The 14,033-nt window shown below is 32.2% G+C and overlaps 1 protein-coding gene across 3 annotated transcripts; it reads left to right on the forward strand.

Annotated features, from left to right (window-relative positions):
- The first annotated feature begins 683 nt into the window (after positions 1-683).
- LOC105777218 (receptor-like protein 15) lies at positions 684-4,975 on the forward strand. Of its 3 annotated transcripts, XM_052621851.1 has the most exons (11): positions 684-1,069; positions 1,146-1,232; positions 1,317-1,472; positions 1,545-1,610; positions 1,686-1,832; positions 1,936-2,010; positions 2,094-2,249; positions 2,329-2,475; positions 2,571-3,962; positions 4,077-4,115; positions 4,272-4,975. In XM_052621851.1, exons 1-11 carry the CDS (start codon positions 706-708, stop codon positions 4,826-4,828), a joined length of 3,186 nt encoding a protein of 1,061 aa, XP_052477811.1. In that variant the 5' UTR covers positions 684-705; the 3' UTR covers positions 4,829-4,975. The 3 variants fall into 3 exon arrangements, with proteins under 3 accessions (XP_052477811.1, XP_052477810.1, XP_012455803.2); XM_052621850.1 differs by having other exon boundaries at positions 4,077-4,975; XM_012600349.2 differs by having other exon boundaries at positions 2,571-4,975.
- The last annotated feature ends 9,058 nt before the right edge of the window (positions 4,976-14,033 follow it).

The following is a 14,033-nucleotide window of genomic DNA, read 5'->3' on the forward strand; positions in this document are numbered from 1 at the left end:
AATTAAATATTAATTTTATAAATAGTTTACACCAATATAAATGGATCCTTCCTCTAATAGTTATAATTTCTCTTTTGTAAGTTAAATAAGTTCAATTTATTCATTTATATTTTATTTAAAATATTATTATAAAATTATATTAATTATTATGTTTATTTATTATAAATTAGGGTTTTAACCAAAATTAATTGAGGAAGTTGGGTATTTAAAAATTGGAGACAAATTTTTACGTATCTAATAAGCAAATAAGGTGGTGTAGTGCTTTAATTTGTTGAAAATCTCAAGTCAAGAATTTCTGTCGCGGCATTCTATCACATCCATGCATTAATTGTACAGTGGAATTTTATTACCAAGAAAATAAATAATCATATGCAAAAGTTTTAATTGCTAAAAAATTCGATGTGTTTTAAATAAAGTATAAGATAGAAAGAAAATAATATTAAAAGAAATTTGCCTCCCGTTTAGAGGTCCAACCTCAATTTAGCATCTAGATACCAGAGGTTTTGGCATTTAATTAAAAGGAAAAAATAATTGTGGAAATATATCAACCCCAAGTGACAGGAGTTTCAAATTCAAGTGACACGTGGGGCATAACTAACGTATAACCAAGGGCACATTTCTCATTTCAAAAGGCATGCACACAGATATATATACGTGTGTATGTATGTAAATCAAGTGAAGTAATTTGGGTGTTGAGTTGAGAAAATGGGATCACTATGGACAAGGGTGATAGTAGTTATAATGATAAGTGTTTTGGTTTTAGAAGAAGCAAAGCGGAGTAATGGGTGTTGGGATGAAGAACGTACAGCACTCTTGCATCTTAAATCTTTCTTCAATTTGAAAATGATGGAAGAGGGTCCAGATTGCTGCGAATGGAAATGGGGATGGGTTGAATGCAATGTCACCACCAGACGAGTCACTGGAATCTACCTAAACGTCGCAAAGAATTACTTCAGTTATAAACTGAATACTTCTTATCTCTTTAATGCATCTATCTTTCTTCCCTTTGAAGATTTGAGGACTCTTGATCTCAGTTATATTGGATTCGCTGGTTCTGTTGAGAATCAAGGTAATTCATTTTCTCTGTAATTAAATTTATATAGATAGTGAATTTCATATAATTAAGAAAAGGTGTTCTCATGCAGGTATTGAAAAGCTATCCAAGTTGAGACATCTGCAGAATCTAAGTTTAGCAGGAAATGATCTTTTTACGGGTTCAAACCTTACTGATGGTAAAGTTATATAATGTCATGTATGTCTATATTAGATAACATCCTGAATTCATCTTCATATAATTACTTGACTCCTTTTACCAGAAATTAAGTTGCTTTCAAGGATGAGTAGTTTGGAAATTCTTGATCTAAGTAGAACCAACATGACCAACAATTACTTGTCCTATTTGGGTGGCTTTTCATCTTTAAGAAGTTTAACTCTCCAGGGAAATTATTTACAAGGAACAGTTGAAATTGAAGGTAAGGTTGGTTGTATAGCTTCCTTCAATTTTAATTTGTGTTGGAGTATAATACTGAATTGGGTTTGAACAGACTTTTATAATCTGAAGAAGCTGGATTTAAGTCAAAATGGAATCGAGACCCTCCAGTCTTCTTACGGTAAATATTTGCAAAAGCTATTTAATTACGTCTTCTTTCAACCAAGATGTTCTCATGCATTCAACGTATATGCAGGCAGTGGCAGGTTGATCAATTTACAAGAAATTGATTTGAGTTATAATCTCTTCGATAATAATATATTGGCGGAACTTGGTGGATGCTTAAATTTGAAGTGTTTAAATTTAAGGGGGAATCGACTAATTGGATCAATAGATGTTAAAGGTACAATTAATTAATTGAATTTAAAAACGAAAAATCAAATAAATAAATAAAAACCTCCAAAATAGACGTAGGAGCAATTAATTTTATTTTCTTAATCTCTCAGAGTTTTGTGGTTGGAGCAATTTGGAGAGTCTAGACGTGAGCCAAAATTGGGTGAACCAATTTGTGAGTTCTAAAGGTTGGGATTGATTACTAATGTAAATTCCATTCATTACCAACTACATGAGTTCATTAAATAGCTACAGTCATTTCCACTTGCAGAAAAGAGATGTTTCAAGAAGTTAAAATTCCTTTATTTAGAGGCTCTTTCAACCAACGGAAACACCACACTTGTATCACTCCTTGAGGCGTTTCCATCTGTTAAGACCTTGTTTTTAAGGGATAATTATTTCTTAAACAACACAGAGGTTAATCAACGTAAGTTTTATACACGCTTTTACTCGAGATTTTAGCATATATATGCTCAACACTATTTATTTTTTTTAACTTCATACAGAGTTGCATGTGTTGAGAAATGTGGAGAACTTAATCCTGGATTTTACTCCTCTGCCCTTCAACTTCTTGCAAAGCATTGGCATCTTGACTTCTCTCAAAACCTTGTCTTTGTATGGTTGTGGTTTGACCGGCACTTTACCCACTCAAGGTAATCATGCAATTACAATTCCCTACATCAATTCTTTCGAATTAATATTCCAAATTATCATAACTTTGAATCCACTACAATCTTTATTTTTTTAGGTTGGTGCTACCTAAAGAGTCTTGAAGAACTTAGTTTGAGAAGAAATGCTCTAGGAGGTGAAATTACTTCATGTTTGGGTAACTTGACATCTCTTCGGTACTTGGACATAGCCGGTAATTACTTCACTGGAATTGTTGCCGACACTCCCCTCACAAATCTCTCAATGCTTCAGTTTCTCTCCCTTTCATTTAATCAATTTCATGTTCCACTGTCATTCAAGTCCTTTGCAAACCACTCGAATCTTAAAGTCCTCTTAGCCAGAGGAAACAAGTTTGTTGCAGAACCAGCAACTTCCCAAACTTGGTCTCCAAAGTCCAAATTTCAACTTAAGGTCTTTGATATGTCGTCCTGCGAAATAGATGAAGACGGGAAACTACAACTTCCTAACTTCCTCTATTACCAATATGACTTGAGATACATAGATCTTTCTTATTGTAGTTATGGTGGAATAGGGTTCCCACATTGGTTGGTAGAGAACAATACCAGATTAGAAGATCTGCTCTTGATTGATACTTCAATCGTCGGTCCACTTTTCTTACCATCCCACCCTAATCCTTACTTGAAGACATTTGTTCTATCCTATAATCACCTGCAACACGAAATTCCCAGGAACTTTTGTTCTATTTTCCCAAATTTGGAGACCTTATGGCTAAGTGAAAATGCCCTCAAAAGTACTATTCCTGTTTGTTTGGGAGGGATGCAACAATTGATATATTTAGACATGTCTGTTAATAATCTTTCTGGAGGAATACCGAAAGAGTTGGCAATGAGTAGGTCATTGGTGTTTCTTGATCTTTCAGTTAACACATTGAGTGGCAAAATATTTCCTCCAATTTATTATTTCTTTAATTCATTGGCAGTGGTATTATTGAGAGGAAACAAGTTTGAGGGAGAGATTCCTGATTTTTCAACCATTAGCTCTACAAATCTCTACATGTTGGATGTAGGTTTTAACAATTTGTCAGGAAAGCTTCCAAAATGGTTATGGAAAAACACAAATATAGAGAGATTGGATCTGTCCAGAAACCATTTCGAGGGGTCCATTCCTATGGAATTCTGCAATTTGGTTGATCTTCTATTCTTGGACCTTTCTGAAAATCATCTATCTGGTACAATTCCATCTTGCTCCAATCTACAGAAGATAGGGTATGTGCATTTGAGAAAAAATAAGCTAAGTGGACCACTGTCACCTGCCTTTAATGGGAGTTCTTTGGTAACATTAGACCTGAGTGAAAACAGCTTAACTGGAGAAATTCCTGATTGGGTTGGCATGTTACCGAATTTGAGCATTCTTCTTCTAAAAGCTAATCAGTTCGATGGAGAATTACCTGTCCACTTTTGCAGACTGTATGCACTAAGCATCTTGGACGTCTCTCGGAATAAACTTTCTGGTCGTATACCGTCATGTTTGAGTAATTTAACTCTTATTCTAGGGACTAAAAGGGATACTAGCCATCCATTCAATAATATAATTATGTATTCTGCTTTTCGCAATGTATTGGCAGGTAGTAGATTCACAATATATGATCAGATAAGCAATAAAGGTTATTACTATGATGAACTTCCAAGTTCACGTTCATATTTTCTTAAGTATGGAGCAGAATTTATAGAGTTTCCAACAAAGTACCGAGTATACACTTACCAAGGTAAAATTCTTGACTTGTTCTTTGCAATTGATCTCTCTTGCAACCAACTCACAGGGACAATCCCACCTGGAATGGGGAATTTGAGTGAAATCCGAGGACTAAACTTGTCGCACAACAACTTAACTGGAGCCATCCCTTCAACTTTCTCAAAACTCAAGCAGATTGAGAGTTTGGACCTTTCTTACAACAACTTAACTGGTAGGATCCCCTCTGAACTGACTGAGATGACTGCTTTGGCGGTATTTTCTGTCGCACACAACAACTTGTCAGGGCCTCTCCCCAATAGGAAAAATCAATTTGGGACATTCGAGGAGAACAGTTACAAGGGAAACCCTCTTCTTTGCGGACCTCCATTGAACAAGAGTTGTAGTGAAGGTACTCCAAGTGCTTCATCTAGCGAAGAAGAACATGGTCCAGTAGACATGGGTTATTTCTATATCAGCTTTGCAGTTTCCTATGGAATTATATTCTTGGCAACTGTCGCTGTACTCTACATAAACCCATACTGGAGACGAGCATGGTTTAAGTTTGTTGAAGACTGCAGCACCGCATGTTATTTCTTCATCGTGGATAGGCTTGGTCGTTTGCCCTGCTTCAGAAGAAACATGTAGCCCTATATCTTCCATGCGTGGTTCTAGACATTTGGTTCAAACATTGTATAAGATGGAAGTGTAGACTATATTTTGATTTCTGTATACTTTGCTTGGTAAAATAATTGTATCTGATTTCTGTTATGAGATGCAGTATAATTTAGATTCTATGTCTACATTTTTACTTTTTTATAAAATAGATCCACCATCTTCTCTTTGAATTATAAAGCAATAGTAAGAGTTAATACAAAAATTAATTACTAAACCACTGCTTTAGATACACTGAAATGGTTAATAAAAAAATTATACTAGAAATTTAATATACATTGCTTTTACTTTCAATAAAATTCACCTATCAAAATAATAAAATTATGCTAGAAATAGTGACATTCCCATTTGAGTAATATATATATATATATATATATATTAAATAAATTTAGCCTCATAAGGAATTTAATTACTTCATTTTACAAATTCTAAAAATCAAATTCAATTGTTGACATCATAAATTTTTTATTAAATTTAAACTCATTACAATATTTTTTTCTTATTACATAACTATCAAGTGACTATTTTATTATTTTAAAAGTTATATTTGCTAATTTAAAAAAAAGTAACAATATTAATAATTGAATATAAATTTTGAAATAAAAAAATAAAATGATTAAATTCTTAATAATAAAATAGAAAAATTAAATATAACAACATAAGTGATTGTAACATATTTTAACTTAAATAAATGCTACCTACGAGGAATCTTAAAAAACATTAATAGACAGTTACTAATTGCGGGTTTGAAAGTAAAAAATGTTTTGGTAATTATTCAACCACATAATGTTGATACTTTGGTTGTAAACAACATTCAGCCAGAAATAGTTTATTAGAGGTGTAAAAATAGAACGTTGATAATGACAATATATCGCAAAGAAAAGAGAAATAAAAATAAACAACACACAAATTTTTACGTGGAAACTCTTTCTGGAAATCACGGGTAGAGGAGAAGAAAATTCACTATGTCAAATTCAAATGATTACAAGAGGATTTTCAACTACATCTATTTATAGGTTGAAAAACCTAATTATAATCAAAGTCAAATATATTATGCTAATAAATGCTAAATATATTGTACTCATAAATACTAAATCTTCTAGAAAGAAGATATATTTTGTTCAACTTGACTTGCAAGCAATCTCTTAGAATTTGGGTCACACAACTCTAACAATCTCCATATTGACACAAATTCTCAACGAACAAGTTTTTCACCTCTTCCATAAAACCCCTTAAGGGTTTAACTTCAACAATGAACACCAACCAAGTCTAAGCAATGCTCAAAATTGGTTATAGGAAGTGACTTAGTCATCATATCTGCAGGATTTTCATGAGTACTAATTTTGCTCACAACAATATCACCATGAGCAATAATATCACGAACAAAATGATACCGAACATCAATGTGTTTTGTTCTCTCATGAAACATTTGATCTTTTGTAAGGAAGATGACACTCTGATTGTCACAAAATACTGTACTGATTTGAAGGTCTTCATTGAGTTCACTAAAGAGTCTCTTCAACCAAATAGCTTTTTTACAAGCCTCAGTAATCACAATGTACTCAGCTTTAGTGGTAACAAAGCGATTGTAGTTTGCAAAGTGGCTTTCCAACTGATTGCACAACCTCCAATTGTAAAGACATAACCTGTGAGAGATCTTCTTCTATCAAGGTTTCCAGCAAAATCAACATCAACATACCCAATGACTCCATCTCTAGTTCTTCCAAATTGTAAGCAAACATTAGTAGTACCTCGTAAGTATCTTAAAATCTACTAAACTGCATTCGAATGTTCTTTACCGAGATTCATCATGTTTCTGCTAACTGCACTGATTACATATGATAAATCTGGACGTGAACAAACCATAGCATACATGAGAGATCCCACTGCACTAGAGTATGGAACATGTGACATGTACTCAATCTCATCATCTGAATGTGGAGACAAAGCCGATAAAAATCTGAAATAGACTGCTAAAGGAGTACTAACAGGCTTAGCACTCTGAATTTTGAACCTGCAAAAAACTTTCTCAATGTACCCCTTCTGACTTAGGTAAAATTTACTTACTTTTCTATCTTTGAGAATCTCCATACCAAGTATCTTCTTTGCTGATCCCAAATCTTTCATCTCAAATTCTTCACTTAGTTGGGCTTTGACCTTTCTTATCTCTCATTTATCTTTTGTTGCTATCAACATGTCATCAACATAAAGGAGTAGATACACAAAAGAACTATCACTATTTTTCTTAAAGGTAAACACAACTATCAAAACTATTTCTTTTGAAATCATGAGAAGTCATAAAGGAATCAAACCTCTTGTACTACTATTTTGGTGACTGTTTCAAACCGTAAAGGGACTTTTTCAGCAAGCAAACATAGTCCTCTTTTTTTGAGACTATAAAACCCTCTAGTTGTTGCATGTAAATATCCTCCTCAAGTTCTCCATGCAAAAATACAGTTTTTACATCTAACTGCTCAAGCTCCAAATCATGCATTGCTACAATACCAAGCAAAGCTCGAATCGAATTATGCTTCACAGCTGGGGAGAACACATTTGTGAAGTCCACTCCTAGAATTTGACTGTAACCCTTTGCAACAAGCCTTGCTTTATATCTGGGTCTTTCAACTCCTAGAGTCCCTTTTTTCTTCTTAAACACCCATTTACGATGGACAACCTTTTTACCTTTAGGAAGTTTCACAAGATCCTATGTTCTGTTTTTCTGGAGTGATTTCATCTTCTCTTGCATAACAAACATCCACTTTTCTAAGTCTTCACAACTAACCACCTCAGAGTAATTAAATGGCTCTTGGTTTGCATCATATCTTCAGCCACATTTAAAGCATAAGTAACTAGATCAGCCTCGGCATACTTCTTTGGAGGTTTAATTTCTCTTCTAGTTCTGTTTTTGGTGATAGAGTATTGTGGTGAAGAAACAACTCTATTCTGAATTTTTGTACTAGCATGAGAAGTCGACTCTATTGTAGATTTTGGATTTATCTGATGCTTCACCTGCTTTTGATTTTCTTTATTGGAAGAGTCTTTAAGAGATAAGTAAGGTAGCGTAACAGTTTCATCAAAAACAACATCTTTGCTAATCACAAATTTTCTATTTTCAAGACACCATAACTTATATATTTTTACACCAGCTTTATAACCAAGAAAAACACATTTAATGGATCTCGATTCCAATTTTCCATTATAAGCATGAGCATACGCAGGACACTGAAAGATTTTTAAATCAGAATAGTCAACAAGATTACCAGACCATACCTCTTGTGGAGTCTTTTTCTCAATGGCAACAGATAGAGATCGGTTGATCAAAAAAATATGCAGTGGAGGCTGCTTCGACCCAAAACGACTTTGGTAAGTTGGCATTTGACAACATACATCGAATCTTCTCTATGATCGTTCTGTTCATTCGTTCTGCAATACCGTTTTACTGTGGAGTATGACGAACTGTCAAGTGTTTCATGATCCTTTCTGACTTGCACAGTTTATTAAACTCATCAGAACAGAACTTTAAATCATTGTTTGTGCAAATGTATTTTATTTATTTTCCCGTCTATTTTTCAATCATAGTTTTTCAAGACTTAAATACGAAAAACACATTGCTTTTTTACTTCAGGAAAAACGCCCAAACTTTTCTAGAAAAATCATCAATAAAAGTTAGCATACAATTAGCTCCACCTTTCATATGCACTCTGGATGACCCCTCACAAATCAGAATGAATATACCCCAAGTTTCCCTTCATGTTATGGATTCCTTTAGTGAATCGAACTCTCTTTTTCTTTCTAAAAACGTAGTGCTCACAGAACTTTAGTTTGCAAATTCCTTACCCATCAAGAAGTCCTCTTTTGCTCAATTTTATCATGTCATTCTCATTCATATGCCCTAGGCGCATATGCTAAAGTTTAGTAATATTATCATCTAACAAGGAAAAGGAAACAACAGCTGCATCACCAGTAATAGTACAACCCTACAAAACATATAACTTGGCAGTCTTTCTCTACACTTTCATCATAATGAGAGAACTTTTGAAAATCTTCAAAACCCCACTTTCAGCTGTGTATTTGTACCCTTTTGAATCAAGAGTACTCAATAAAATTAAATTTCTCTTCAATTCTAGAACATGTCGTACGTCACTAAGTGTTCTGACAACTCCTTCAAACATCTTAACTTTAATCGTTCCAACACCTGTAATTTTGCATGAAGCATTATTTCCCATCAAAACAACACCTTCAGGCACTATTTCGTAAGTTATAAACCAATCCCGATTGGGACTCATGTGGAAGGTGTAGCCCGAATCAAGGGTCCACTCCTTGCTCACTTTAAAATTATTGACAGAAGCGACTAGAAGTTCACCATCGCTATAGTCTTCTACAACATTAGCTTCACTAGAATTTTCTAGTTATTTTCCTTTTCAATTCGCAGCCTGCCTTTTGATCTTGTTTTGTAACTTATAACACTTAGATTTAATGTGCCCATTCTTCTTGCAAAAGTTACAAGTTTTACCTCTGTTTGAAGACTTTGATCTACCCTATTTACCGCGAGGATTCCGTTCCTGTGTCCTTCCACGATCATCATCAACATTACATTATTGTTTCCCATAAACAATGAGACTCTCTCCCTTAAAGTCAAGTTTAACCACAAGATGCTTCATCTTATCATACAAGGTAAAAGAATCATAAACCTCATCAATTGTGGGAGACTCGCGACTATATAAAATTGAGTCTCTAAAGGTTGAATAAGACGGGGGCAACGAACAAAGCAGAATCAACCCTAGATCTTTCTTATCATACTGAACCTTCAAGGCTTTCAAGTTTGAGAAAATTTCTTTAAACATTGTTAAGTGTTCGTGCACAGACGCACATTTCTCCAAACAATAAGCATAAAGATGTTGCTTCCTATGCAACTTGCTGGTTAGAGTTTTCGACATACATATTTGTTCCAGTCTCTTCCATAATATAGCAGCAGTATTCTCCTTCATCACATACTGCAAAATTTCGTTAGACAAATGCAGATGTAGTTATTTTAACGCCTTTCGATCATTTCGCTTATTCTTTTCATCTATTAATTTCAAAGGTATCTTATCTATCCCTAGCAGGGCATCCTCCAAATCCATCTGCGCAAGAATTGCTTGCATCTTAATCTACCACAACGAAAAGCTAGTGTTGTGACCCAAGAGCGAAATTTCATACTTCAAAGACGCCATTACCGTGATCGAGATGAACAACCCAAAAATTGTGATACCAATTTGTAAAAATAGATCGTCGGTAATGACAATATATCGCAAAGAAAAGAGAAATAAAAATAAATAACATACAGATTTTTACGTGGAAACCTTTTTCGAAAAAAACCATGGGTAGAGGAGAAGAAAATCCACTATGTCAAATTCGAATGATTACAAGAGGAGTTTCGACTATATCTATTTATAGGTTGAAAAAACCTAATTCTAATCAAAGTCAAATATATTATGCTAATAAATGCTGAATATATTATACTCATAAATACTAAATCTTTTAGAAAGAAGATATATTTTGTTTAACTTGACTTGCAAGTAATATTTTAGAATTTGGGTCACACAACTCTAACTAAGAGGAATTAAGATTGAAATTTAGAAAATACAAAACTTGGAGGTTTAGACATTTGGGAGAAAACTTGGTTTCAAGACTGATTGGTGAGAAGAGGAGGATATAGTTATAAATGTAACACTCCAAATCCATTCTAAATATTATGGTTAGATTTGGAGATGTTATTGTAAATTAATTGAAAACCTAGAATTTATTGATTTTGTGAAGACATAGTTGTTGCTTTTATGACGTAAAAATCCAGTTTGTTTAAGAACATATCTTTCATAATTAAATTGAGAGACTATAATGTGTTTACACTTTCCACAAAATATAAGTTTGTAGGGGAAATTTTTAGCACGTTAAATTTTGAAAACACAATTTATTGTTTAAAAATTCAATGTTTTGCAGGAAAAACAAGCGTCGTCAGTAAAAACGTTTAAAAAATTTCAAGTGGAAAAATGAAAATAAAATCCAAAACCAAAACAGTCCCAAAATGTCAAAACAATCCAAAAATAACAAAATGTGATAACCCAAAATTTAAATTATTCAAAAAAAATTTCTAAAAGATCTTAACTGAGCTCCTATCACATCGACCAATCTTAAGTTTGAGGGTTACCTGAGGTGACAAACAAATAGAGAGTGAGTTTCGAAACTCAGTGTGTAACATATCATATTATCAACAGAAGAAAAAAACTCAGTGTGTAACATATCATATTATCAACAGAAGAAAATCAGATATATATATATATCATAAACAGAGCATAACAGATGTAGATTACATTCTTAACCCCATCTGCTACACACCCTCGCCGACCATCCCAACACACATATAAGGTATTATATACCCATCCAGCCCCACACACCGCTAAGTGTCGGTATGATACTTTTCAGAGAATTTGCAGCTTAACTGCTAGTTTATTAGGTGACTTATCACTATTTACAGAAATATATATGCCTGTGCCACCAAATACGATAGATTATTATATTGTCCACACTTCTTCCATATCACAAATCCCACCCCAAATGTACAAACAAAATTTATCAAATATTAGAATATACATGTCATTCATGCTTTCATATCAGATACATATTATGCTCAGTAAAATATAAACAAAATGGATTTACTATACATACGGATCACACTGAGCTTACCACATACTATTCATGCATACACATATCAAATTATGCTAACAAAACATCAAAGCCATGTTTTATAACTTAACTTTGGGCCCATACGGTCTCACACATTCTTGTGTGGCCCACACGCCTGTGTGGCTTAACAGTTTTACACATGGCATGTCACACGACACACAACTTACCCCACGGCCTAATTAAAAGCATTTAGTTAAAAAACTTTTCGTAATCTTAATTATTTATTAATTAAAAAAACAACAATTTACCCAACCTTTTTTTCTAGTGGATTGTATGTTAACCCCTGAGAATTATGTAATGGGTTGAAAATATAGAGATAATTCTATTTCTAAAATTATAGAGACAAACCTATTTATAGCATGCGTCAGTTGGCAATGTTTTGCTTCTCTCAGTATGTTTAAGTTAATTATAAATTTACTAAAAACTAAAATAATTTTTCTCTTTTTTATATTTTATTTTATAAAGAAGAATGATTTGAAAAACAACTATATGATCAATACATACAATTTTTTATAAAAAAACATATGCCAATTGAAAATATGGCAACTCTCCACTTTTATATATTACAGGTTTAAATAAAAAATTAATTTCAATAATATTCGAAAGAGTGATTTAAAGAATTTTATGAAGAAATACGCCAAGAAAATGTGTAAACATGTGTCAAATAGTTTAATGCAAATGTCAAAAAAGAAAAGAAAAGTAGAATGTGAACATGATTGTTTATTTCAATTTTATCCAAAATCTTGTAATATACTATACGTATGATATATGATACTAATATCAAATATTATATTAGTATGTAAAATTCTATTTAATTCAAATTAATATGAATTAAAGTAAATTTAGGGTGTAAATGAATAGAACGTTTGATAAATTATTCGTGAACGTTCGTTTATATTTGTTTACTAAGCTAAATAAACGAGTATGAGTAAAATTTTTATGTTGTTTAATAAACAAACAAACACAAATAGAGGTGTGTCTGGTTTGTTTATATTCACAAATAAGCTCATTTATTAGCTCATTTATAAGCTAGTTTATTTATTAATGATATTTTCTTATAAAGATATTAAAATAATATCTATTGTATTTGTTTATTTATTGTTTGTTTATTATTTATTAACATTATTCTGAACATGTTCAATTATATGTTCATGAACATGTTCGATTAAGTTAATCGAACATGTTCTTGAACATTAAATAAACGAACATGAACAAAAAATTAAAATTCTTAACGAACACAAACCGAGCACGAACAAACTTAAAATAAACAAACAAACATGAAAATAAATTTGTTCGTTCAAATTCAGTTCATTTACATCCCTAAGTGAATTAATTGAAAATGATTATATATTACTTTACATGTTAAATATGAATTTATTCTAATGTGATCACAAATGTTATTTAAAAAAATCTAGTCACTAAATTTTAGTTGTTACTGAAGAGGTCAAAACATGTTTGAAGGTTTTATATATATATATATATATATATATTTGGAATTTAATCATTTTATTTTTAGATTTGAAAATAAGTTCAATTGTTAACATCGTTAAAATTCTTCTAATAATTGAAGTTTGTTACAAAATCATTTCTTATTATATATCTAACATATAAGTTTTTTTAATTTAAAAATATCACGGTATCGAATTTAACAAAAGAATTTTAATTGTATTAACAATTGAACCTAAATTTTGAAATTTAAAAATAAAATAACTAAATTCTTAAAAATAAAAGTAAATAGATTAAATTACAAATATATAAAAATATAGAGAGAGCTAGAGCATATGTTAACTTAATGAATAACTCAAATAACTTAGTTTTAAAGATGTTTATGTATCAATGTAAAGGCTAAATTAGTTATTAAGTCGTTTTTAATTTAAAATTAGGTTTTTCAGCTGGTTTTAATTAGGGATATAAGCCGATTTTACTAGAAAGCGCATCCAGTTGAACACACTTTCCAGGTCTCTCTCCTAGGGTTAAGGTTTTTATTTTATTAGAGTTAGGGTTTTTTATTAGGGTTTAGGGTTTTATAAAAGTGTTCGGGGTTTTGAACGAAAATTTTTACGTAGTTTTGAGTGGTCGAGGATGTGATAACGTGCCTTAGCACACATACATTTCATATGTTATGGCGGGATAGGACCATGACTTTAGAAACCCATATCGTGAGGAGAAATTCGATTTTCAAGGTAATAGTGTTTGATATGATCAGAGGTCGAACTTAACATGAAGGTCTCAATCGACGGCCGTGATGCAATCATGGGTTCGAATATAATAGAGGGGGGGAGGAGATCGATTTTAAGGACATACAATTTATTTAGTTGTCAAAAACAAGGCAAATCTCAAAAATTTCGTATTCAAAACAATATGTCAATAACAATTATTATTTATCAATGAAACATAGATAGTAATAATGACAAGTGGTTTGTTTGAATGAATAACCTTGATTTTTTTATTTATG

Source organism: Gossypium raimondii, chromosome 10, assembly GCF_025698545.1.
Source record: "Gossypium raimondii isolate GPD5lz chromosome 10, ASM2569854v1, whole genome shotgun sequence".
NCBI lineage: Eukaryota > Viridiplantae > Streptophyta > Magnoliopsida > Malvales > Malvaceae > Gossypium > Gossypium raimondii.